This window comes from Lipophrys pholis (assembly GCF_963383615.2).
Source record: "Lipophrys pholis genome assembly, chromosome: 15".
NCBI classification, from domain to species: Eukaryota; Metazoa; Chordata; class Actinopteri; order Blenniiformes; family Blenniidae; genus Lipophrys; species Lipophrys pholis.
The window spans coordinates 1,673,258-1,700,000 of NC_137642.1; the positions used below are offsets into that span (position 1 = coordinate 1,673,258).

Consider the following 26,743-nt stretch of genomic DNA (forward strand, 5'->3'; position numbering starts at 1 on the left):
GTAAAGAGGATGAGTACTTTTGGAAACAGCAAATTTACAAATAATTTCTGAGCCAACACTTTAAAAAAAAGCACCTTTGGCGCAATATCAGTTGGTCAGTGAAAAGAGCATCTATCATAACCAGAGTGTTCACATTCATGTGTCTGACATGAATGAAATAAACTCTTTCCTGGACTAGATTCAAAAAGATCCTCATCTGTGTGATGACTAGTGGAAACTGATTGAAGAATCTTTTTGACTCTAAATTCAGTTTTATATTGTTCACACTCACTCGTGTGAGAAGATGCCTCTCGATCCTTTAATTTATTTCTATCTGTCTAGTTTCTTCTGCTTGTAGTGATTAATGCATGAAAAGTAAGAGAGGCCAGAATTGAATATAATGGCATTATTCATTATGCTTTTCACGAAAAACAAAACTGCTCATCAAGGCAGAACATGGTCTCGCTGTGATTGGACAGTGGTCTGGGTACCTGATTAATGTTGCACTGGCCCTGCTGCTGCTGCACGTTGAAGACGTTCTGTCCCTGGTTGGACGTCGGTCCGCCTGCTGGCTGCATGCCCATGTAGCCTCCGTTTGGCAAAGTCATGCCGGACATCATGGCCCCTCCACCCATCATGGTGGTGGGATGGACGCCTCCACCCATGGCCGGGGCGAAGCCCTGCGGGGTGAACTGCATCGGAGGCTGGCCCATGTACGCACCTGTACAGAGGAAGAGGAACACTGTTGATATGTACATGAACTACTACAATTTCATTTCTATAGCGCATGAGCAAGCACAGGAGAGGGCAGAAAGGAAAAACTCCCTTTAAACAGGGAGAAACCTGCAGAATCAGACTCAGAGGTGCTCACTCTTAGGGTAAACCGACATCACTCCGATTATTGTTAGTTCAGGTGTTCTTATGTGGGAGTGTTTGAAGAAAGGGCGACGTGGGCTCATCTTGACACTGCAGCACCTTTACCGTGTAAAGTTAGACCAAGTAGAGGTCTAACTTCTACTTTTTCATGAAGCAATGACTTGGGTCCACACAACTGTCAGGCTGAGAAATAAAAACCATGTTCTCATAGTTCAAATCCAAGCTGGGAATTTGAAAATAGGGATTTACTCCCTCAGTCAAAAAACATCCATACCTGGATAATTGGTGACCCTAAATGGCATGCGGGTGTGAATGTAAGTGTGTTTGTCCTATGATGGACTGGTGACCTGCCCATGGTATATCCTCCAGCGTCCTTGAACTAAATAAAGTGGTGTACGAGATAATTGGATGGTCTTAGTAATCTGATTTACTAATGGGAATGGTGAACTCTGTCATCTCCCAGTGCATCCTTGGTATCGATAGCAAAACCACTTCCTATGTCAAGGAGTGGTCGACCAGAAAGAGATTGAAAGGGCCTTGTAGCTCGACATATATAACAATGCGGAATGGATCACCAAATCCTGAACTCCAGGTATCTTGAGGACTAGTGGCTCCAACAACTTTGTTTTGCCCAAATGTTTGCTATAAGGTGGACTAAAGAATAGATCAGAGGTCCTCAATTATTTCCTCCAAAATCAGACCGGCATCTCAAAACAAGGGACGGAACAGTCACGGCTTTTTTTACACTATGTCAGTAAAAGTTGTTTTAATTGCAGATGTTTGCTGATGTTACCATTATTACTATTATTATTTTTATTATTATCATTATTATTATGAGCAGTAGTAGTCAAGGTGGTTGTAGTAATGATTGAAGCCTGAGATTTTCAAACCTTGTGTTGAGGGTCACATGGAAAAGCACTCTTGAAAAAAAGGAAGTGTAAAACCAGCAATTTAATTATTTACATACAGTGAGAGGCAGAGACAGAAATACAGGGAGATATTTACAGTTTGTTGCTTTTGAAGTACCACAATTGTTGTTTTAGTGTTGCATTTGTTTTTATTCTCTCATTTAATTAATTTATTGTTTTTAATTGTGCTCTGCTGGATTTTAAGTATAAAAACCACCATATATATGAAGTTATTACTACTATTGTTGTAATTGTTGTTATAATGAATGAATTCACTCATCAATCAATAAGTAAAGTGACAGGGTGAGGATGAGGAAATCCTTCTGATGTATCCTGTAGTCTCAATCCTGAGGACAAGATGTTGCATCAGAAAGTCTGTTTCTGGATTCTTCTCTCTTTAAGTGAGTGATCAGAGGTGAAGAACACTCCTCCGCTAAAACTTCCACTCTTCTAGTCGCAATATTATCAGACAGCGAAACTTGCTTTAAGGTGCGTTTACTCATCAGCACGATGAGCTACGGATATCATTTTGCCATCATTCCTGAGGGTACATCCACACGACAAAAAAACAATCTTTTTCCTCCCTGGCCTTCTCCCAAAAACCGTCCACACCTCACTATGAACACGGCTCAACACGAGGCTTCAGGGCATGTAGTATACATGCCAGGCCTTTAGGGGCGCTGCGACTCACCAAACACAACAAAATGCAGAAGAAGACAGACCACATAGAAATTTAGAAGTAGATTTTTGCACATAAACACATAAACCACTATATATAACTCTAGTTTTATAGGTCTATGGCCCCGCTCCGCCTGCATCTAGCTTCTGTAGTCCCTGATTGTTGTGGTTATTAGGTGACGTTGTGGGCCGCAGTTTTTTTTTTTTTTTTTAGATCGGTGGGGTGATCGGCTGGATTTGCCAATTCCCGATCACTCACAAATCCTCAATATCGGCCCCGATCCGATATCTACCGATCTGATCGGGACATCCCTAATATATATATATCCACCTGACTTGTTTTACGCCCTGGGCGAACGCCCGGCCTCCACCAGAGGCATCTGAGACGTTGATTCTCAGATTGAGCCCTGGGCAGCTGGACACATCTCTCATTCCACAACTGAATATACCAAATTCTCCCGATTCGCCACATTCCTGACAGATAATGATAGAAAGTGACGATACGCAGAGCAGCCCACTGCAGCATGCAGCTTTGCGCATTAGTTTGCAACACTGCGGAAGAATAATGGTGACAGTGGGTAACGACTCGTGATGATCCGCCACCATTTCCTGCTCTTATTTGGAACAAATGATAAAAGGTTGCGACTGTCCGTGACTGCGCGTGACGCCTTGGCCCTCAATCATATATGCAGGTCAAAATCGTGATCCGCGGTCAGGAATTGAGATTCATGCCAAACTTGTCGTAATTAAACGCTCCTTTAACAGCTCCACAATCGTTTTCTTGCTTTTCTCGTCGTAACATAAAACTTCATCAACCATATCAATTGCACATTTTTTAAATTAACTCAGCATCAGCAAATGGTTTGTTAACGATGATGCGCTGTTGCTCTCTTGTGCCAATGCTGACATAATGTAGACATGGAGGGCTTGTATAACGTTAAGTTTTCCATTTCTGTTTTGTGGCTGTGGGATTTTGGAGGGGAGTTGGTATTAAAGCTGGCGGCATGCAGAAAGTGGAAGTCCTGATCCACTTTGCTGACAGCTCCAGTCTGCGTGCAGATCAAGCATGGGCCGGTAATATAAAACTAAACTGTTCAGTCCAGTCGGAGTTAAACTTAGTTATTGTTCAATGACGGGTGGTTTCGCGGGTCGTGAAATTGAAATCCGTGGGCGTGGACGTCCGAGTGGGGCACACATTGACGTGATTACGTCAGATGCACTCAGACTCCAGCTCCGACTACGACGGTGTGGGATAAGGATTAAAAAGGCAGAGCAGCTCTTTTTTTCCCCCACAAATCGCACTTTATTTCACGTTGATGTGCAGCTCATGGGCCAGCGCGGGCCAGACAGTTGGCTGCAGCAGGCCGGATCTGGAATACACCTTGATACTGAAGTGACATTCCCATACCTGACTTGATTTAAGGCTTTAGGAAGGCTGGAAACTCTTTTAGGGTCTGGTCAATGTGGTGTTGCATGCTTTCCTACCTGACAAGATGCCATTCTCTGTCAAAGTTTTCAAAATTTCAACAAATTCAGATTAAAGAAGACGATCCTGATGAAACCAATATGAATAGCACCGCGCTACATGTTTAGCTCTCCGGGTACTTCTATATTTTCTTTGTTAGCAACACTTCGGTAGTTGCACTCGGCCCACGCCCACACACACTGCACAGCAGATGAAAGTCAGAGAGTGGGGCATTACCCTGGCGAGGCTCTTCAGACTTTGATCTCCATCGGCATTTATTTGGATTGAGGAAAAGCAATCAGACAGCGGAGAGCCCTTCATCTCCTAATCCTGCATACGTGAATGTAAACATGCGGCAGCATGATCAATATGCACACATTGCACGGATCTACGCCGCCACACAGCACTAATGTTGTCCTCTCACTACAAACATGCTGGTGTTACAGTACACACAATGCACGCGCGAGCGTCCACCCACACATAAACAGTCTTGGCACTTCAGCCTTTCCACATTACAGCTGGGAGATGAGAGTGAATGTGCAGACACTTCTCTACTTTCACTGCTGCAGAGGGACTCTGCTAAATGTGGCACAGAGCGAATCTGGCTGCTTTTCAGCACGCTGACCTTATATTCGCCTTCGCTCTCCTCTATTTTCATGATGCATCTTTTCCTCGATGTCTGTGTGTAATGGTGATGTAGGCGTGTATCTGTGTTTGTGTACACACACCCACACCTGACAGTGCAGCTTGTGTTTATGCACGTTTGTCTTTCTCAGCTCGTGTTGGTTTACATGTTCTCCACTCTGCACGCCTCCAGCTTAACGCAGTGACAGGAGGAAATCACACAATTAACGACAACCATTTCGTCCAGTGACAATGGGAAACAAGATGTATTTGGAAATACAATAAACCGACAAGTCCAGGAAGTCTCAAGGTCAAAAAGAAAACATGATGTTTATGTAATTGCTTCCTGCTTGATGTAGAAATTAATCCAGGATTGTAAATGCAATCATACAAATGATGATTTTATTACATCCATCAAGTTTGGAGGGGGAATCTATCCCGAGACCTCATAAACATGACGCTGCAGGCACAGCTTAATTTTCCCACCATGACAATTCATATTCCTTGTGTAAAAGTGCTTTGATTAAATCTTTATGCAAAATTTCTAAAGAGAAATTCTCCTGAATAACAAACCAGTAACATGGTCACATACACGGGAAGCACAAATGAACTTAAGAAGCTTTTTAAGAGTCTAAAACTATCCTGAGATCTTTCACTGGAAGCTCACTTGGCTTGTTGTAGCTGTTTATTGTAATTTGTTGTTCATACTCACGACCCAGGTGAAGGCTCAGATATCTCCTTATTATCCCAGCGGGACAACTTGTCTCGCAGCCGGCAGCGTCACGGACAGCAAGCCCACATTAAACTGTTTAAAAGGCCAATGGCAGCAACAGTAAAGACTTTCAGCCTCTTAGCTTTGCTGGTTTCTGCAGCCTGAGTGAAGAAAATTTAACTCTTTAATGTTTTTAAAGGCAGGGATCATGTAAACATCGCACATGAGAAGGTTCATTTACATGGAAAAACAACTTAAACCTTAAGGACTTTTTAAAAAGTATAATTACAAAATATTGATTGATTGATCTCGTCCCACAGACCTCGACTTCACCATCCAGAAGCAACAGGAAGAACTACATGGACTGTGGAACAAGAAAGGAAGTTTTTTGTGAATCTTTTATCAACCTTGATTTGGTATTTTCCATCAGGATGTCTTGTCTGAAATGTGGTGACGAGGAAGCCTCTCTGTGGATGATAAAAAGTGACTCAGTGATTGGCTTTGTCCAAGAACTGACTGGAGGTTAACGTGGCAGAACAAGAGCCAAACTCCAATCTAAAGGCCATCCATTGTGATGTATCTTTAATGAGCTTAAAGTTCAGTCCGTGAGCAACTCTTGATGCCTCACCATTGAAATAACTCAGTGCAGTCTGACCTTTTTAATGAAAGAAGGTCTTAGTCAGGGTCTGGTGTGTCTTTTGTTTTTGTTTATGGTTCAGCTTAATAATGTGATGAGACAACTCAGGTTTGTTCTTGTTTGTGTTGTTGGCCTTGGAAGTGGAGGACAGTGGAAAAGCAGTGAACATATTGTCGACGTTATGATTTAAAACTACAGTCATTCAGCTCGGAGTGATTCTTGATAAGTTTTCATCTAGTAGGTAACAATTAATATTCATTCATATTCAGTAGGAGGGTTAATATGTTACGTCCCAAAATAACTGTAACAGAGCTCCATTTCCAATAAAAAAACAAACATCTGTAGATGATGTTAATGTATTTGTGCATTGAGATTGTTCACTCTAATAACAGTGTTCTTTCTCTTGCCTTTAATTTACACCAGCTGTATTTGAACCCGTTGCTTTTACATCACATCTCCAGTTTCCACCAGCAGCATTGAAGAAGAAGAACAGGTTGTTGACTGTTGTTTTGGTCATTTTTCCTTGACGTTTGCAACTTTTTGCTCCCGTCTTCTGCCCTGTCAGAACTGGGTATATAATAAAATAACTAAAATACTGAAGTGGAACACCATCGAGGATTTATGTCTATTTGCTTGTTGCTCTCTGTCTCTGTCTCTGTCTCTGTCTCTGCCCTATCTTTTTCTATTCTTCTATCTGACTGGAACAGCAGAAAGTCTCCACTTCTGAGACTGGTTCTTAAAAATGAGTTTTTCCTTTCCACTGCTTGCTCATGTGAAATTGTTGATTTTTTTCTCTATAAAGCTGTCTTGAGATTACTGTGTTGTATTTGGTGCAACAGAAATAAAATTGAATTGAATTGTTTGGAAAATGACCAAATCCACAATTCCTTTCATGTGGCAACTTCCTATCAGGTTTGGTATTCTCTGGACTACTTTATGTTGCATCAGTGAAGAATGGACATATCGTTGATTGAGCTGAATGCAGAGTCATTCCGGATGGAAACATCAGCATTGTCCACCAGTATGAGTCATTGTTGCAGTGATTCACCAGAGAAATACCTGATAGCACTTGGAGCGTTGGCTACCAGTTCTTTTCTGTCCCAATGTGTTTCATGTTTAAAATTCTGTCATTTTTAATTTGCACAGCATGATTTCACAGTGCATGTAAACATAGTTTATCAGTCAATGTGTATTTCTTACTTATTTTTTTATTTTATAGTACTGTATTGATCCCAGAGGGGAAATTCCTTCTCGAATTGACCCATCGGCAGCAGCCACACAGAGCAGCGCTCGGGTGGAGCTGGCGGTGGTGGTGGTGGTGGAGCGTCTCGCTCAGAGACCCCCGGTGCTGATTTTTAGGAATGTGGGAAGAAACTGGAGAAACCCACGACCTTCTCGCTGTGAGGTGAGAGCACTAACCACTGCGCCACCGTGAGGCCCAAATGTTGATATCATGACTACAATGATTTTGTGACACATTCTGGAGCTATGGAGGACATCACAACATATTGAAGGCAAGAATTCTCTTCAGCCATAGTTGCTTTTATACCATCTTCACATCTCCAAAAGATCTTAAGCCTTCCTGGTTTAAACTTAACCTTGTTCTGTATGAAGCCATCGAATTCCACATTTCTCTTTGTATCTTTTACGGTGGGAAGATGCCAGATCATGACTAAAAAATCTTGAAAACATCCGTTTATTTTGAGGAATAAGGGAGGTCAAACTATTCAAACCTTTTATTGGCCATTTGTTGCAAACCACCATTGCCATGTTGTGAAATATTTGCTGGTTGGTCCTGCCCTTGGAGTTTTACAGACCCTGAGTTTGTGGAGTTTTTGTGTGAGTAACAACTCTTCTTGTTTATGATGTTTTGCTGCTGTCTCTCTCCTCTGCCCTCTGAACACCGAGCCTGGGGATAAACACCAACCTGTAGCCCGGCTGAAACCTCACCAGTTGAAGCAGACACACAGTTTCCTCCCTCCTTTTCACAGCTTTTCCTTCTGAATAATGTTTGTTTACCAAGCACTTCGCACATCACTCATTCCTCCATTTACTAAGAAGACAATCTGAATCCGTACGCAAACAGTTGTCTGTTGTTGCAGCCAGAGAAAACCTTCCATCCATCGACATGTTAAAGTCCAATGCTCAGCAACTCTCAGCACTTATTTAAACAGTTGACCTCAGTAGACAGTTGCTGTTATTAAACCTGCATTATGCTGACAATAAAACGCTGTAAAAAGAAGTGATCGTAAATAGACTAAGTTGGCGGCAGCCCAGATTTTCTAAATGAACAGTTCTCCCTCTGCTTGTGTGTTTTTCTGATGACGCACTTGGAGCTTATTAAGAACTGGGAATCAGCAGTTTTCCTCACTGGGTGAGTTTGAGTTGATCGTATGTAAGTTCACGCAACTGGTGGATTTGTGCATTTAGGAAGACAATAGCACCAATGGAGGTTACAGTCGTTACAGTGATTCAGACTGGAGCGTTGACCAGATCCAAGAAGCTCACCCTCATCTCTCCAAATCCAACATCTTTTTTAAGCGACGTTTCAAGTGCAAATGCAATGTTTCATTTTCTCCAATGAACGTTGAGGCGAAGTTATGTTGTTTTTGTCTGCGTGTATTTACTGATATGTATGTATGTATGCCACCCAAAGCACGACAGAAGTTTTCCATTTTCACTTGAAAATGTGGTTGTGTAAGCCGGGCTTTAAACCTGGGTGTTGCTGATTGGTTGTCTCCTCCATCTCAGTCATTGATGTACATTTCTTGGCAACACATATCAGGACTGTGGAGAAACTCTAAGATTTCCATTCCATAACAACAATCGACTGAAAACGAATCTCGATTCACAGGAAGTTTTCATCATAGGTGGAAAGTTGTTTTCAGTAATCCTACTGCGACCTGTGACTGTGATTCGTGAAACAATCGAAGTCACAATCTATGCAAAAAATCACCAAAACCAAGGAGGATCATTCGTGTCTCGAGATGAGAAAATGTATTGTTCTGCAAAATTGGAAAAATAAAATCTAAAGTTGAAAGAGCTCTTTCAGTCCTTAAAACACAAACCTTAATCACTTGATTGTACTGAATTGTTGAAGTTGTACCAGCGTCTTTAAATTTAAAAACAGCAGAGAAATGCAGGAGTCTGAAGGCTTGTCAAGTCAACGCCTGGCTCACAGCAGGCGTGTGGCGAGTGGAGATCCAGGCTGACGTCGGACCACACACTCTTGTCAGGTTGGTAGATGGAAAAGAAGTAACATGCTGCGGAAAATTAAGTTATGCCATTCCCAAAAAAAGCAATCACCGTCAGTTATTGGTAAGTAGTCAATCTGATCAGTGGGGCTTTGCTGTTTGAGAGTGAATTGTGTTAATAAGAAGTCGCTTCTGCTGCCAGCCAATGACCCTCCACCTTGGCTGCAGTGTGGACAACGCACAACAGGACCTTGCTTGTAGCAGGAGGTGACAAGTCAAAGCAAAGCCGTCTGCTATAAAATCGTTCTGGGTTTTAAATGTGAGACTGCAACTCTAGACAATTCAAGACAATTCAACAATTTTGCGTTGTGGGGTTCCATTTCTACCACAACAGTGCTCTGAGCATACAGCAAAAGCTCTATATATTAGTGCTAGTCAATGACCACGCCCCCTTATGCTGGCTGAGTAAATGCATATATGAAATTAATGAGTTGATGTGTCAGAACTTGTTTTTCAGCTTACCACCATCTGAAAAATATTGCAAAATCAAAGGGTTTCTGACCCAACAAGATTCTAAGAAACTTGTTCATGCATTTGTTTTCAGTAGGTTGGATTATTGTAACGGTGTGTTTACAGGCCTCAGTAAAAAATCTGTCAGACAACTACAGCTCATCCAGAATGCTGCAGCCAGAGTCCTCACCAACACAAAGAGGGTGGAGCCCATTCCCCCATGCTCCAATCTCTGCACTGGCTGCCTGTGCGCCAAAGGATTGACTTCAGAATCTTCCTTTTGGTCTATAAAGCTTTGAATGGTCTCGGGCCGAAATACATCTCAGATTGACTTGTAGAATATCAAACCTCCAGACCTCTGAGGTCTTCAGGAAGAGGTTTACTCAGGGTTCCTACAGTCAGAAGAAACAAGGTGAAGCAGCTTTTAGTTCCTACGCTCCTCACCTGTGGAACAAACTTCCTGAACACCTGAAGACTGCTGACATACTCACTTCTTTTAAATCAGGACTTAAAACATTCCTATATGCACAGGCTTCTGAATAAAAAATGGATTTTACTTACTTACTAAACTAATCTTAATAAATCTCTAACCTTATTTATTATTCTTTTCTTCATTATTTGTTTTAATGCATTTCTTTCATTTCTTTTATTTCTTTGTAAAGCACTGTGAATTGCCTTATGTTTGAATGGCGCTCTATAAATAAATTTGCCTTGCCTTGCCTTGCCTTGCCTTGCCTTGCCTTGCCTTGCCTTGCCTTGCCTTGCCTTGCCTTGCCTTGCCTTGCCTTGCCTTGCCTTGCCTTGCTTTGCCTTGCCTTGCCTTGAGTAACGGAAAATGCAACTTTTTGAGAATGGCTCCCAAATTGGAACTTTTTGGAAATGCTTGGATTGCATCTCAGTTGAAATGGCAGAAAACACAACTTTTCTGGAATGGTGCTATTGCATTAAATGGTTTTTCTGCACGTGTGCGAGTATATGGGCAATAAGAAGAATGTTTCTTCCAGAGGGTCATGACTCCCAGTCCAGATTCTCTTGGGACTTGATAGTTTTATAGTTGACAATCACTGTCATAACAATCCAACTTGGTCATCTGTCCATACAAATGTCTGTGTTCTCCCATTGTTAATGTTTTTAGCATATTGTTCCCTGCTACATGTGTTCATTACAAAAACAACCAACAGTGCCAGCTCGTGGCCTGGCATGTTGACTACATCGTTTTTAGCATTTCTGCTGATAATGTTAATGTGAATAGATATCGTTTTCAGAAAGTTGCCTTGGAAATGCAAAAACGATGCATTTTAATTTGAAAGGTTAAATTTCACCAAGACAGAGGTTGGTATTGAGACTATAAGAGTCAGACGGGTACCACTTCATTATCTTTGATAATTACAAAGCAACCAATAGTGCCAACGTGTGGCCTGGCATGCTAACAACATTGTGTTTGTGCTGTTGCTGTCTTAAAGTAATAGCGTTTTCCGCTTTCACTAATGCCACCAATCAAAGTGCAATAGATTCCTTCCTAATAAATGCTAATAACCGTTTCTTACGGTTCAGAAGGTGAGAATGAAGGCTTTCGGTATCATCTCAGGGTTGATATAAGGATGGTGAGTTACCTTGTCCTGAAGCAGGCTGTTGCTGGCTCGGCAGCTGGCTGCCCACTGAGCTGCAGGCGTACAGGGACAGGATGGAGTCTTTAGATAACAGCTTCTTCTCCTCCACCTTGGTGGTGGCGGTAGTAGTGGAGGTGGAGGTAGAGGAAGTGAGAGTGGAGGAGCTGGATGTCTCCACGTGAGCGGGTGCTGAACTTGAAGCAGGCTGAAAACAGAAAATGGAGGGAGAGGTGATTAAATAATCATGTTTCCACTGAAGCATGGTTTCTATTTGATGGTGCTTAATGTGCTTTTTGCTAACGTGCAGCGACATCCTGGTTCAGATCCCGCAGTGAGCCCGAAGATTTTATTTACCCAATCAGAAGCGAGAGCAGCATTAATTACTGACCTGCTTCCACTGTAATAGACTTTGATGTTGCTTTACTTGCTTTCTCTTTTGATAAATTAAACCTTAATTCCATCAGAAACAATTTAATCGTCATCCTAATGACGCACTATTTACTGGGAATACCATTCAAACTAATGAGTCTACTCAATCACTTTGGATCACTTTGAATGAAATGCAAGAGATTCTTCATAATGTACGTACATTAACAGCGGCTCAACAGGGTAAATTTCTCAAGATTATAGTTGGCTTTTCATGTGACAACACCTGCAAAGAGATGTCATGTTTCACCACGATACCATTAGGAGGCCTGTTTGGGCGATTGGCTTCAGGTCCCGTTTACACGACAACATATACGAGTGTATCCACAAAACTTTCTTCACTTTTGAGGGGTCCGTTTACACGACACCGGTGTGCGGCTCCACTGTATCCGCAAAGTTTTTATTCCGGCTCCCAAGGTGGAAAGATTCTTTCACGGTCTCTATTCCCTCCTGCTGGAGGCTATGGAACGTTCTTACTGCGCATGCTCATCTTTCCCCCTCCCTCCCCTTCCTTCTGCTCATGCGCCTGTAAACAAACATGGTAGACCTGTAGTGGTATTACTCACGGATCTGTATTCTAGTTTTATCGTCCATATCAGTAGTTTTACAGTTGAGACTCACCCCTGACAGCATCCAATTCATCCTCAGTCCATAAGAATGTCAGGTTCTCTCCATTTTTTTCACATTTATAGTGTATTGTTCTCTGCACGTCTGTGTGGTTTCATTACAAAAACAAGCAACAGCGCCCTCCTGTGGCCTGGCATACTAACTACGTCGTTGTCAGATTGTCTGCTGCTGCAGTGTAAACCCCCCCCCCCCCCCCCCCTTGTTTAACGGATTAGGTGTTGTTACGTGAAATGTTGTCGTGTAAACGGGGCCTCAGTCTCGAGATGCAAGATTTACACAGAACTGATAAGAAAAGACCGTTATTTCTTGAACCTCATCGAGGGCCAGAGACATTTGTTGTCTTTACAATGTGGTGGGCATCACTCTTCTTCAGGGAATGAGGCGTTTGGGCATATGGGAGGAACTCAAAACAGAACCTTGACCCAGATGAGATATTACAGTGCTTGTGGTTGACCCCTTGGGAGGGAAACCCAACTGGTTCAAGGTTCCCAGGACGGACCGGGTTATATCTCTGAGCTGGTTTGGGAGCAGCTTAGAAGCCATCAAGATAAGCTGTTACAAGTTTATACTTTTCTGTCTTTATATTGCCACTGCGAGGCTATTTGGTAAGAACATGAACTAACAAACAAAGCCAAACATTTACTGAGAACAGTTGAAAAAAACCTTCCAATACTCAAAAGTCCAAGTTGTAAATGATTTTACTGTTGAAGTAAATTGGTAACTAATAAAAGAAGTATTGATGTTTTGAATTACACTTTATATTTTGGACTACGAACTGAAACATGCACCAAACAATTTTATGACCATTTTACAATGTCAAAACAAACAGCACAAAAATGTTTTGGAACTCTAAATTGATAAAGGTTATCCCTCGATAATCCCTCGTTATCCCTCGATAACCTTTATCAATTTGGAGTTCCAAAACATTTTGGAACATTCGGATGCTTATAGGATCATGTGTCTTTTTGGTTGAGGTGACACTGTGGTGTAGTGGAACAACTATTTAGTACAGCCAAGGTGCACATATGAAGCAGAGTTTCAGAAAAGTTGCACTCTCCTTCGCTTACATGGAGACGGAGCAATCACATAAAGAAGTGCTCGGTTGCTCCGACACCTAAAGCATAACTACAGTTTTCAGTTTTCACTTGAAATTGTCGTGTAAACAAGGCCTTCAAGAAGTTCTAAATACAAACAGTGAGGGTGCCCGTTCTGTGAAGGAGTCTCACTTCATCGTGTGACAACTGAGGAAAATATATTGCCCACCATTAGCGCTGTGACCACAACGTCCACAGAGCATGAACAAATCAAATCAAATCAAAAATCGAACTTTATTTCTAGTGCACTTTTCATATAGTTTTTGTAGCGCAAAGTGCTTCACATACTTTAAAAAGTGAAATCAAACACACACCCCACCCCCTACCATCAACCCCAACTGCCCGTATTAAAATATATAGATGTAACAATGGCCAAGCTCTGATGATCCAGGAGAGAAAACACCATCCTAGGATGCCAACCACATGGAGAGGAGCCACAGCCTACAGCTATGGGGGCCCCTCAGGGACTGCCCCGACCCAGCCGGCCACGAGCCCGAGTCAGTGAACCACAGTGCTGAGCTCCCACCACCGTGGCCAGAATGGTCCCCAGGACGACGCCCCCCACAGGCAGACCAGACTCAACTCCTGATGCGGGGGCCTCCATGAGGAGAAACTGGGTGAAATAAATAAGAGCTTATTAAATGAATTGACAAATAAAATCAAAGAAATTGAGCTAAAACATTGATAACATTAGACAAACGCACCGTGAGAGCAAGTTGGCCTGTGACTGGCTGAGACTGGAGAAGGGGGGTGGGTCAGGCGCATGAGTGTCAGGAGACTACCAGATGACTCGTTACCAACAAAAGTGGTCATTACTGGCATCACTAGTCTTGAGCCTGCTTTTAAAAACACAAACAGTCTCTGCAGCCCCCCAGCAGACTGTTCCAGCAGACTTGTTTATTTCATGCATTTGTGTGTTTATTTGCGTGTTCTACATTACACATATAATAGTTTAAAATCTTTAAGATGATTTCTACACAGGCTACGATTTGGGATGGTTCTTATTGAGGTGTGTGGGTTTTACGTTGTTTGGGCTGGAAACAGTGAGTCACATGTGGCAACCCAGGTGCTGACCGGTGTGCCATCCATATTTACGTCTGTCAACAATCTTCTGCGCTCTGAGGCCCGAACCCGTCGGGTCTAATCACATTCACACAGCAGTCTGGTGGAGGTTACCTTCAGAATGTAAAGTAAATCATCACGCAAAATAATCGGAATTGAGCATTAAGTACTGCAGTGCAGTGTACTGTAGCTTAAAAAAACTTTTAATTGTAATCAAGATAAATGAGGCAAAAAAATCATGCAAACAAGGGATTCTGTCCTTCAAACTTGCCCTCCTTGACATGTTGTGACACTTCCTTTCACTTGGAGTCCACTTGTGGTTATTCAAAGACATTCATTAGCTAAATTTAACAGTTTTTTTTGTTTAGTTTTTTGCTCATTTGGTCTCAAAAGTCTGAAAATGTAACGAACATAAAATATACAGCAGGTGCTCAAATGTATTCAGTCATACATACAGTACACATTAGAGCAACAAAACAAGAAAAGAGATGGATGGTGGTGTTGGATGGGGTACCAAGTAACACAGGGGTGAGAAAAGGTAGAAGAATAAAGGACAAGAAGGGAGACAATAGAGGAGAAGCGTCGTCTCAGTAAGTGAGACAAATGACATTAATTAGGCTGCTGCAAAAAGGAAGACATGAACTGTCGCAGACAGGACACACATGCATGCACACACTTTTTAAAAAAAAGAAAACATTTCAGGCACACAGCCATTATGTCTAATGGATGGAGCTGACAAAGTAACACCTGCGCAAGTGTGTGTGTGCGGGACAGACACTGGACTCCATGAATAAGATAGGAAGAGACAGAGTGATAAACCGCAGCTCCAGCAACTTGCTCTCCAGTGAATAAACACAGCCAATTCAGTGTCACAAGTACACCCACACACGCACGCACGCACGCACGCACGCACGCACACACACACACACAGGCTGCTCGCCTCAGTCTCTCTCCGCTGACTTTCTCTGACTGGAGAAAAGTAGGTAAGAGAAAACCGGTGAAGGAGAAGAAAGGAGGGAAATAAGGAAGAAGATGGAGAAGAGGAGGAGACGAAGGGTGGTGAACGAAGAATAAATAAGTGAGGTGGAGAGGATAAACGTGAAGTGGAAGAGCTAGTTTAAAGGGGAAGGAGGGAGGCAGAGAGGTCCCTGGCTAGCTCAGTTGGTAGAGCATGAGACTCACAATCTCAAGGTAGAGGGTTCATGTCCCACGCCGGCCACGAAGGTTCTTAATTGGTGCAATGTGATTAGGGTGACAGTGCTTAGACTGCCACCCCTGCAACGTGGGAGTGGATGGATGGATGGATGGATGAATGAGGGAGGAGAGGGACAGACAGGTAGGCAGGCTCTGTGACAATGTGACATTCACCATAATAACAATCCAACTTGGTTGTCTGTCTATATGAATGTCCGTGTACTCCCATTGTTAATGTTTATAGTGTATTGTTTTGCTTCATTTGCCCATTTTCAATAAAAGCGGTAATTATAGGTTTCCAACTCTATCTTTTGGAACGGTAACCCTGAATAAATCACAAGAAATGAAACTACTTTAAAAGTGCATCAAATGTAAAAGGATGCTTTTCATTTTACTGTTACTGATGAAAGTTTACCTTCATGTTAACAGGTGGAGACAAATTGGCACTTAAAAAGCCCAGAGGAAAAGGCTTAAATTGAAAAAATGGCAAAAGTTGGATGAAATGAAAAAAGATGTTTAAATTTTTTTTTTAAATGTTTAAAACTGCTAAAAAGCTGTTGAGCATGGAGCATGTAAGACGTGTACCCCTCTTGCTCAGTGAGTTTGTGATAAATTTAATTTTTCAACACAGTTTTTTCATTTATTTTGACCGGTTCTTGATAACACTACGTATTCGGATTCACCGGGTAGACTTTTTGGTACTTTCTGACCATTGATGGCAGCTTCACGGACGAAAGCGGACTCCTCACGAACAGGCTGCACGAAATCCTCGCACTCAGGTGAGGCTGGCAATCCACCGCGAGATGCTGTCAGCGGCTCTCTGAGCGCTCCAAACACTGAACAGTTGCAGGCTATGCATTAAAAGAGGATATATGCGGCAAGATAGACTCACTGTACCCGGACTCGCGGGCTGAGGTTTCCTCAGTACGGGAGGAATTGAAGCATGCTATTGAGCCTATCCAACAAATACTCAGCTCTCATGAAGAAGCTATCGGTGATTTGGAGCACACCTGCACGGACCACAGTGACCAATTAACCACATTGGACTCTGCAGTCACCACACTTGAAGTACAAATAAAACAGCTGGCAGAGAAATGCGAGGACTTGGAGAGGAAAGCGAGGAGGAACAAGTTAAGGCTGGTCGGGGTGCCAGAGGGGGTTGAGGGCGCACGCCCAACCGGATGTAGGACTCCCTCCACCTGCATGAAGTTCCCCTGCTGCCCCGTGCGCACTGTGTTGTCTAGCCCAATCTGAAGGAGGGTGAACAGCCCCGATCATCCATCCATCCATCCATCCATCCATTTTCTTCCGCTTATCCGTGGCCGGGTCGCGGGGGCAGCAGTCTAAGCAGGGATGCCCAGACTTCCCTCGCCCCAGACACTTCCTCCAGCTCTTCTGGTGGGACCCCAAGGCGTTCCCAGGCCAGCCGAAAGACATAGTCCCTCCAGCGTGTCCGAGGTCTGCCCCGAGGCCTCCTACCGGAGGGACATGCCCGGAACACCTCCCGAGGGAGGCGTCCCTCAGCTGGCTCCTCTGGATGTGGAGGAGCAGCGGCTCTCCTCCGAGCTCCTCCCTGGTGACTGAGCTCCTCACCCTATCTCTAAGGGTGCGCCCAGCCACTCTATGGAGGAAACTCATTTCAGCCGCTTGTATCCGGGATCTCCTTCTTTTGGTCATGACCCAAAGCTCATGACCATAGGTGAGGGTAGGAACAAAGATTGACTGGTAAATTGAGCGCTTCGCCTTTTGGCTTAGCTCCTTCTTCACCACAACGGACCGATACAGCGACCGCATAACTGCAGACGCTGCACCGATCCGCCTGTCGATCTCACGCTCCATCTTTCCCCCACTCGCCCCGACCCTTCGTCTTTTTTCCATGTGAGGAATGACATTTTACATCGGGCCAAGGAAGTTTCTCGCACCGCTCCTCTCCTGTACAAGGGGAAAAGACTGTTCCTGTTCCTCAACTACACGTCAGCCATCGTGCTGCTTTCATGGTTGTCAAGCACCATCTTTGACGACCCAGTCACTGCGATGGACTTTGTGAAGGCAAACATTAAGACTGGAGTTTCCTCCGGAGCCACTGTTTAAAGTCAGTGAACTAGTTGTTGTTTATTTAAACAAGTGTCTTGTTTAAGCTATTTTCCGTTATTTCATATGTATCAGCCCCATTTTGAATTGTTTGCCCTTTGTAGATGAGTATTACTGTGTCTGTTTTTATTTCACATTACTTATTTGTTGTCATATATATAGCAGACTCCAGGAAGCAATAGGTTTTTGTATTGCCACGGTGCGTGTTAGGATGTTTTCTGTATCTTGTGGGATTCGCGTGCGTCTTGTTCGGGGTGACGCTTCAGCTTCGGGGGCGGGGTGTGGCATTGGGACACATTTTTTCTCTTGCTTTTTTAGGTCTATATGGGTTGGTCACCATTCTTTTTTGCTTTCATTTGATCAAGATTTAAACATTCCACACCACACTGTATATGTATACATGTTAATTCCTTAATCTGCCAGACCCGTGGAGCCTTCAAGGTCTTCCAAAACCAAATATAAACTTCATGGAGGAGTTCTCTGTTTCTGACCCATGGCATTTTTTGAATCCATCCAGTAGAGCCTATTCTTTTTTTCTCATGTCCATCATACTTTCACCCAGATTGATTATTTTCTTATAGATAACAGACTTCTTCACTCAATTCAGTCATGTTCTTATGAATCGATTTTAATATTAGATCATGCTCCAGTTACGTTGCAGTTGCATATAAAGGAACGTGATAATACACGTCCTCTTTGGCAACTTAACACATGTCTCTTGTCCAGTGAAGATTTTGTTAAGTTTGTATCTAACCAAATAGATTTCTTCTTGGCTCTCAAAAGGACTCCGGGATTATAGGCATATCTTCTTTGGGAGACCTTGAAGGCATATATCAGAGGTGAGATTATTTCATATGTTAGTTATGAGGACAGACAGAGGCGGAAAAAACTACAAGTCCTAAGTCAATGAATCAAGCAGCTGGATAACATTTATGCCTCCTCACCATTTCCAAACTTACACAAAGAGCTTCTCTCTCTTCAGGTGGAGTTTGATGTTCTTTCCACTTACCAGGTCGAGGACCTTTTATTTAAAGTTAAATACTCTTACTATGAGCATGGTGACTAAGCTAGTAAACTTTTAGCCCATCAGTTGTGGCAAGCTTCCTCCTCACATTAAAGTCCATGACAAGGCATGACAACAGATCCCATACAAATTAATGATCACTTTAAACAGTTCTACTCAGCTCTGTATACTTCAGATTCTGACACATACCCATCTGCTTTTGACAACTTTTTTAAGTCATTGGACATACCTAAGGTAGACGTAGACTCAGTTGAGAAGCTGGAGGGGACAATTACTGTGGATGAGCTTAAGAAGACAATGTTTCTATGCAATCTGGAAAATGCCCCAGACCAGATGGTCTACCAATAGAATTTTATAAGACATTATGTGATAAGTTAGCACCACTTGTGACTGAGATGTTTAATGAATCTTTTAATCTACAAAAATGACCTCAGACACCTGACCAAGCATCAATCCCATTAATTCTTAAAAAGATCAAAGATCCCTTAGCTTGTTCAAGTTACCGTCCAATACGTCTCTTAAATGTTGAAATGAAACTTTTGTCCAAATTACTAGCCATGCGACTCGAGACGGTCTTGTCCTCCATTATTGCCCCTGATCAAACAGGGTTTATTCAAAACAGATATTCTATCTTTTATTTCAGACGACTTTATAACGTAATCTATGTACCATCCACTTCATCTTTGCCGGGAGCTCTGATCTCATTAGATGCAGAGAAGGCTTCTGACCGTGTGGAGTAGAGTTACTTGTTTTATACAATGGAGAAGTTTGGTTTTGGTCAGGGGTTTATTTCTTGGGTAAAACTCCTTTATTCATCCCCAATGACTTCAGTTAAAACGAACAACACTCGCTCAGAATATTTCCCTTTGCGCCGCTCCACCCGTCAGGATTGTCCTTTAAGCCCTCTTCTGTTCGCCATAGCTATTGAGCCACTTGCTGTGACATCGCTCTCAGACCCTCGTATAACTGGTGTTACCCAAAATGGATTTGAACAGAAAGTTTCACCATTATGCAGATGATTTGTTATTGTATCTCTCAAATTTATCTGTTTCAGTTCCTGCAGCTCTTTTTTTTTAATCTTTTTTTTTTTTGCCCTTGTCCTGTTCGGCAGCTTGGGCCAACAATATGATGTGATTGAGAGCCTTCGGAGTCAGAACAGTTTTTGGTCTTGCAACAGGGAGAGACCTGGAGTCTCCTCCTGTTGCCTCCTCCATCAGAAGTTGGCATGGCTGCCGTACACGACCGGGGGGGAACGCACAAAGAGAGAGAGAAGAGAAGAGAGAGAAGAAAGTTGAGGGGGGAGGGGGGAGGGGGGAAGGGGATAACCTACAATATCCTTGTTGTGCTACATATATTATTTGCAGTTAACACACTGATCCAAATACTTTCCAACTGTTTTTGGATTAAACCAGCCTGAGCGGCTCTATCTAGACCAGACATGGGCAAACTACGGCCCGCGGGCCACATACGGCCCGTTGGGCTTTTTAATCCGGCCCACCGAACTTGTCCAAATTATTGTAAAAACCTCCTTCATTTTCCCCTTTCCCTGCATAGCCCACGTTCCCCAATAGATGGCGCACTCAAAACACATTGACCGTTGTTGGAGTGGCGCGTATTTCTCTTTATTTCACTTTAATTTTCACTTCGTTTCATGTCCCCTTTTGAGCCCTTCTGTGAAAATGAGTGGACCAAAGAGAAGGAAAGTGGACAGCGAATGCCTAGTCTTTAATAAGGAGTGGACAACAAAATACTTTTTCACTGAAGTCCGATCAACGGCTGTATGTCTGATATGCCAAGAAGCTGTTGCGGTTTTCAAAGAGTACAATATCAGCCGTCACTTTGCCACGAAGCATGCAAACTATGCTAGCAAGCAGTCAACACAAGAACGGGCGGCTACTGCTCAGAGGTTGGCAGCTAATTTACAGAGTCAACAGAACTTTTTTCACCGACAAACTGCAATTCAAGAGTCAAGTACCAAGGCAAGTTATTTGCTGGCATTCAAATTAGCAAAGGCTAGCAAGCCTTTCTCCGAAGGCGAGTTTTTGAAAGAGTGCATGGTAGAGACAGCAGGTCTCTTGTGTCCGGAGAGCAAAGCCAAGTTTGAAAAAATCAGTTTAGCACGCAGGACAGTGACTCGCCGCATGGAACTGATTGACGCAGATATAGTCAGCGAGTTAAACAAAAAGGCGGAGTCCTTTAAGTTATATTCACTAGCACTGGATGAAAGTAACGACATAAAAGACACTGCTCAGCTCCTAATTTTTATCCGAGGGATTAACGACAGTTTTGAGATGACGGAGGAGCTTTTGAGCATGGAATCACTGAAAGGGAAAACGCGAGGAGAGGACTTATATGAAGAGGTGTCTGCTGTCATCGAGAGAATGAAGCTACCTTGGAGTACACTTGCCAATGTCACCACGGATGGATCGCCAAATTTAACTGGAAAAAACGTCGGGCTGCTGAAAAGAATCCAGGATAAAGTGAAAGAAGAAAACCCTGACCAGGATGTTATTTTTCTTCACTGCATCATTCATCAGGAGTCTCTGTGTAAGTCTGTATTGCAGCTTAATCACGTCGTGGATCCAGTTGTAAAACTTGTTAACTTCATACGAGCAAGGGGACTTAATCATCGTCAGTTCATTACGTTCCTGGAAGAAACTGATGCGGATCACCAGGACCTACTTTACCACTCTCGCGTCTGCTGGTTAAGTTTGGGGAAAGTGTTTCAATGAGTCTGGGAGTTCAAAGAGGAGATTCGCTCATTTTTGGAGTTAGACCCCCAGGCCCGGGGAGACCCCAGCGAACCACCCCAGAGAGCCACGCCCCCGCCCAAAAAGCACCCGACGGAGAATGTAGAGAGGAATCCCCCCCAGGCAAGAGGAGCCCACAAGAGAAGGATAACCCTTGCCGGGTTGCCCCCCAACCCGGCAAGGCAGAGACGGCCCCAGCCGCCGCGCCCCGGACCAGCCACGCCCCCAGACCCAGGAAAGCGAAGGCCCGCGCCGGCCCCGGTCGGAGGACAGTCAACTCTACACCCCCAGGAGCCTCATATCCCACCCGCCCCATGATTCTCCCCCCCGATCTTGATTGATAAACCCAACCCCCCACCCACCCCCCCCAGACACTCACCCCCGACACAGACACAGACGCAAACACAGACGCAGACGCAGACGCAGACAGGGGGTGGGGTGGGGGGGGGGGGGGGGGGGGGGGGGTGATGACTCTCGCCCCCCCCAGGCCGCTGGCCGGGCCCCCACCCGGCCACCGCGATATCCCAACCTCCACCAATCCAACAGCAAATGGAGAAGGAGCACCGCACCCCAGTCCCCCCACGAGCGCCACGCCCGAGGGAGCGCGCCCCCCGCATTCCAGCCGCACTCACCCCGGGCCGGGGGCGGGACCCCAGCGGGAGGTGCTGGGGGGAGCCACGTCTCCCGCCCTCCCCCTGCCCTATATGTGTGTTGGATGTATGTAAGGGTGTGTCTTTGTGTTTTGAAGAGGTGGATGCAATGTGTGTGTCTATGGTGCGGTTTAAAATTGGGGGGGTAGCGGGGACCGGGCGTTCTACCGCTGACAAGCGGCAGAACCCCGAAAGCGGCTTACCCCCTCAAGACCCTGCGTGTCTAAGTGTGGTTAAAATTGTGGGTGGTGCAAAGTCGGGGGAGGACCCAGACCGCAGTTAAGTAGCCCGGACCCCCCACCTAGGCACCGCCCCACTGTTCCCTAATGTGGAGTAATATAAGGTGAGGTAAGGCAGGGAGGGTTCTGAGGGAGGGGGTCCCCCTGTCGCTAGGACCTTGGCCCAGCTGGACCCCCCGCGCTGCCCCACCCCACCCCCTAGCGGCCGGCCTAGGACCCGGGGAGCCACACCCCCCCGACAAGGCGCCGTAAGGGGACCCGGGCAGGGAGCCCCCACCCCACCCAACGGCCAGACAGCAGAGTCTGAGACCCGCAGGGCCCAGTGCGAGCCCAGCCGGAGGCCAGTGGCCAGGGCACCCCCCCTCATTTGCGCACACCCACACACACACACCCCCACCCCCCAACCCCAACCCCAACCCCAACCCACACACACACACACACACACACACACACACACACACACACACACACACACACACACACACACACACACACACACACACACATATATCAGGCCCTGGAGGTCACTCTCAGTCAACCGTCCATCCAGAACCCGGAGCCCCCCCGTCCCCCGCTCCCCCCAATCCGGGAACGAGGCAGACCCGGAGCGCGGCAGCAGGGGCCAACCCGCCCCACCGGGGGAGGGGGCCAGAGGGAGGACCCACCCCCAGCGCCGCAGCGGGCACCCCCATCGGAAAGGGGGAGGCCCTGCACCCCCAGGGCCTGGATGCCCCCCCCCCCCAACCCCCCCCAGCCGACAGCCCAGCCGGGGCCCGACGCCCAGCCCCCCCACCCCACCCCAGCGGGCGCACCCCCGGCCCAGAGCAGAGCCTCCCCCACACCCCCACCCAGGACTCCCCAGGCCAGGCCGCAGCCCCCCAGCATAGACGCTAGGACCCCCCCGAGCCCACAGAGCCACCAACCACCAAAGCCACGACGCCCCAACCACTGACGGTCCCCAGAGCCCCGGGGTGGAGCCACTACCCCCCCCACAGGGCTACATGGTGTATTTAATTATTGGGGACCATGTGGACTTAAATTGTGTCAAATGATTTTTCCTACAAGCAGACATTCTCTCCAATGTGATGGAGTTCCTGCGGCTCTTGACATTCTGGACTCCTTCGGCTGCATTTCAGGGCATAAACTCAACTTTGATAAGAGCGAGCTGTTTCCTTTAAATGATGCAGCTCGTAATATTTCACAGAATGTTCCATTCAGAGTTGTCTCATTTGGTTTTACATATCTTGGTTTTCAGGTTAGAGACAGATTTGAGGACCTATTAAATTTAACTTTTGCCATTTACTGTCTCAGATACAGAAGGATTTTCAGCGCTTGTCTTTGTCACCTTTGTCCTTTTTAGCTCGGGTTAACAGTGTTAAGACTGTCCTAGCTCTTCCAGTGTATACCTATTTTTATCCCCCAGTCCTTCTTTAGTAAACTAGATGGCTTAGTCACTGAGTTCATAAGAATACCCCTCGGTTGCGCAGGGAGCTGCTGCAGAGGGCCGAGGTCTCTCGGAGGCCTTGTCCTACCCAATTTTAAGTTCTATTATTGGGCAGCCAACCTTTAAGTAACTCAATTATGAATGCTTCTTGAAAGAATACATGTCCCTCCTTCATGGTTAAATATGGAGGCATCTTCCACTGAACCTGCTTCGTTGACAGCACTCGTCCACACTCCACCTAACTTTGCAGTTTCTCCCTATTTAAAAATATTTTAGTTAAATCTACTCTTAGAATCAGGAAACAAATTTGACGTCATTTTGGTTTACAGACTTTTTCCTATTTAGCACCAATTTCAGCTAATCCTGCTTTCCATCCCTCTCTTCTTGATAGACCATTTGCTCTGTGGAGCACCTCTGGTATCAAAAAATTCTGTGATATCTATATTGCTAATATGTTTGCATCATTTCAGCAACTCTCGGAGAAGTATCACTTGTCAAAACAGCATTTTTTTTAGATATCTACAGATCCGTAGTTCCACTCGCAGTCTGAGTTCCCACTTTCCTGTTCTGCCGGAGGCTTCACCTATTGACTCCTTCTTATCCCTTCTCCTGCTATAAAAGGTATGATCTCACATGTGTATAATCTGATCCATTACTGCGGCCATCTATTATTTTTACAAAAAATCAAGACTTAGTGGGAGGGAGACCTTGGGGAACAGATCTCTATTGGGTTTTTGGAGGTGGCTTTGCATCGGGTTCACAGCTCATCCATTTGTGCTGGGCATGGTCTGACCCAGTGCAAAATTTACATCAAATTCACTTTACTCGAGTCAGACTCTCAAAAATGTCTGATGTTGTCGACCCCAGATGTCATCAGGCTCCAGCTACCCATAGTCATATATTTTGGTCGTGCCCGTTGTTACTTTTCCATTGGTCGCAAATATTTGATTCCATTTCAATTTGTACCATGACACAATTTGATCCAACAGCCCTCACAGCATTATTTGGGGTTTTGCCTTCCACTCTGTCACTCCCTAAATACAAAGCAGACTTCATAGCATTTGTTACCTTGTTAGCTAAACGCCTAATTTTACTAAAGTGGAAGTCTCCTGCTCCACCCTCTCATTCTTGATGGATCAGGGATGTTCTTTACTTTGTTAAGATGGAGAAGATCAGGTGCATGTTATATGGTCCTCTGGTCAAGTTTAACAAAAGCTGGAGGCATTTCTTCAAACATGTTGAGGGATTGGTGTTTGCTGTTGTTCCAGACTGACTGATTTCAGTAAAGGTCCCCGACTACGTGGGTGGTGCTCGTGTGTGCATGAGGTGCTATGGAATATTTTTTTCTATACTGTGTGCATTTGACATTTGACTTGATCAATCTATGGTGACAGGGAGGAGAGTGTATTTGGTTTCTCCTTTTCTTTTTTGTTTTTCTTTTTTTTCCTTAGTTTTTTTGTGTGTGGGGGGGTGTTGTTTGTTTTGCTTTTGTTTTGTTTTATGCTGTTATATTTGACACAACATTGATATTTGAAATGGCATTATTTGTAATAATTGTCTATGTAAAAACTCAATAAACAAACTTGAGCAAAAAAAACCCAGCTAAAAAGGCTTAAAAGAATTAAAGATAAAATAGCTATAACTGCTAAAACATAAAATCTTAAGAGAATGTATAAAAAATATCCAAACATATTTCTGCGTCCTTTCAGGTTAAGCATGTTTTGTGTATCTGAGTAAATTTTATTCAGTGAAATGTGGAAAAAAACATTGGAGACTGTGTTCTAACCTTAATCATAACCATAAATTGAGCTCACACATAGACGCTGCTGCGTTCACGGGGCGTTCAAATGGAGCCAGTTAAGGTGAGGCAGGTGTTGACGGAGATTCCTATTAATAGCAGCAGCGCATTAGCCTGAGCGGAGGAGCGAATGGAAGGCGAGGAGAGGCGACCAGAGGCAGTCCTCGTTCGACTCGCCTCGGGTCTGCATAACTAAATCACACATCTAAGCCTATTAGCCACTAAGCTTGTTCACAAAGTTGAAAAAACAGTCTCTCAGAGTCTGTTAAAGGTGTTATGGGACTGTGACGTGACTCACGCCGCCTTTTGAGGCAGAGTGACAAGAAGCATCCATCGAGGAGGATTTGGGAAGAATGTGAGATGATTCAAAAGTGAATGGTGGTGGAGCAGGTTCAGTCAAGATTTGGTGAATAACTTTCAGTTATGTATTTTTAGTGCCTTAATACTTTATTACCGTGCTGAGCTTAATGTTTATTAGCTGGAATTGTGGAACCTGACTGAGCCATCATTAGCACTCTCACTTGGTAAAAACTACTAATGTATTTCCAATTCAGTCATCAGATCCTTGTTGGTCTTTGGCATAATTTAGTGATGAAATCCACATTTTTATATACAAAATCCTCCTGGATCATAACTCCATGTCTGCTGTTTGTAATAAACTGAACCATGTGGAAATCTGTTGTAAATACAGTGAGTTTTGTTCATTTTAATTGTGTAAAGACCAGGGGCAGCTGGCGATAAATTTCCAAGGTGGTGCTCTTCATTATTATTCGATTTCAGCCAATGCTATTGGGGGCTTGAGGCCACTGGTAAAGATCGAAGGCAAAGTGGGTCCTCATCCAAGATGGCCACCACATCAATACATCAGCTCAATGAGGAGTCTTTTTATAGAAGTCTTGTTAGCGCGCTATGCTAATAGAGGGAGTGCTGGTTGACTTTCCGTCACACAGACTTCTTCTCCAGATGAAAAATAATCTATTTTATAACTGACAACAGTTTCTATTATTTTAACTTGAAAAGAAAAACGTAAGTTTATTAATGATTTAGGCATCCTTGTGCTCACACTGTCGCAATACTTTGGTGTTTCCCTTAGAAATGTCCTTCTAGAGGTGTTTGTGTTCATTGTTGCCGATCAGAAGTGAAATGAAATG

At 44.4% G+C, this 26,743-nt stretch overlaps 1 protein-coding gene across 2 annotated transcripts in view; it reads right to left on the reverse strand.

The window, feature by feature from the left end:
• smap1 (small ArfGAP 1) overlaps positions 1-26,743 on the reverse strand; it is a 227,822-nt gene that overhangs the window by 7,960 nt on the left and 193,119 nt on the right. For both annotated transcript variants that reach the window (XM_080482214.1, XM_080482213.1), the window contains 2 exons: positions 11,197-11,398; positions 471-700 (listed from right to left, as the gene is read on the reverse strand). In XM_080482214.1, the coding sequence (XP_080338340.1) occupies positions 471-700; positions 11,197-11,398 (432 nt within the window). The remainder of the gene's footprint in view (positions 1-470; positions 701-11,196; positions 11,399-26,743) is intronic.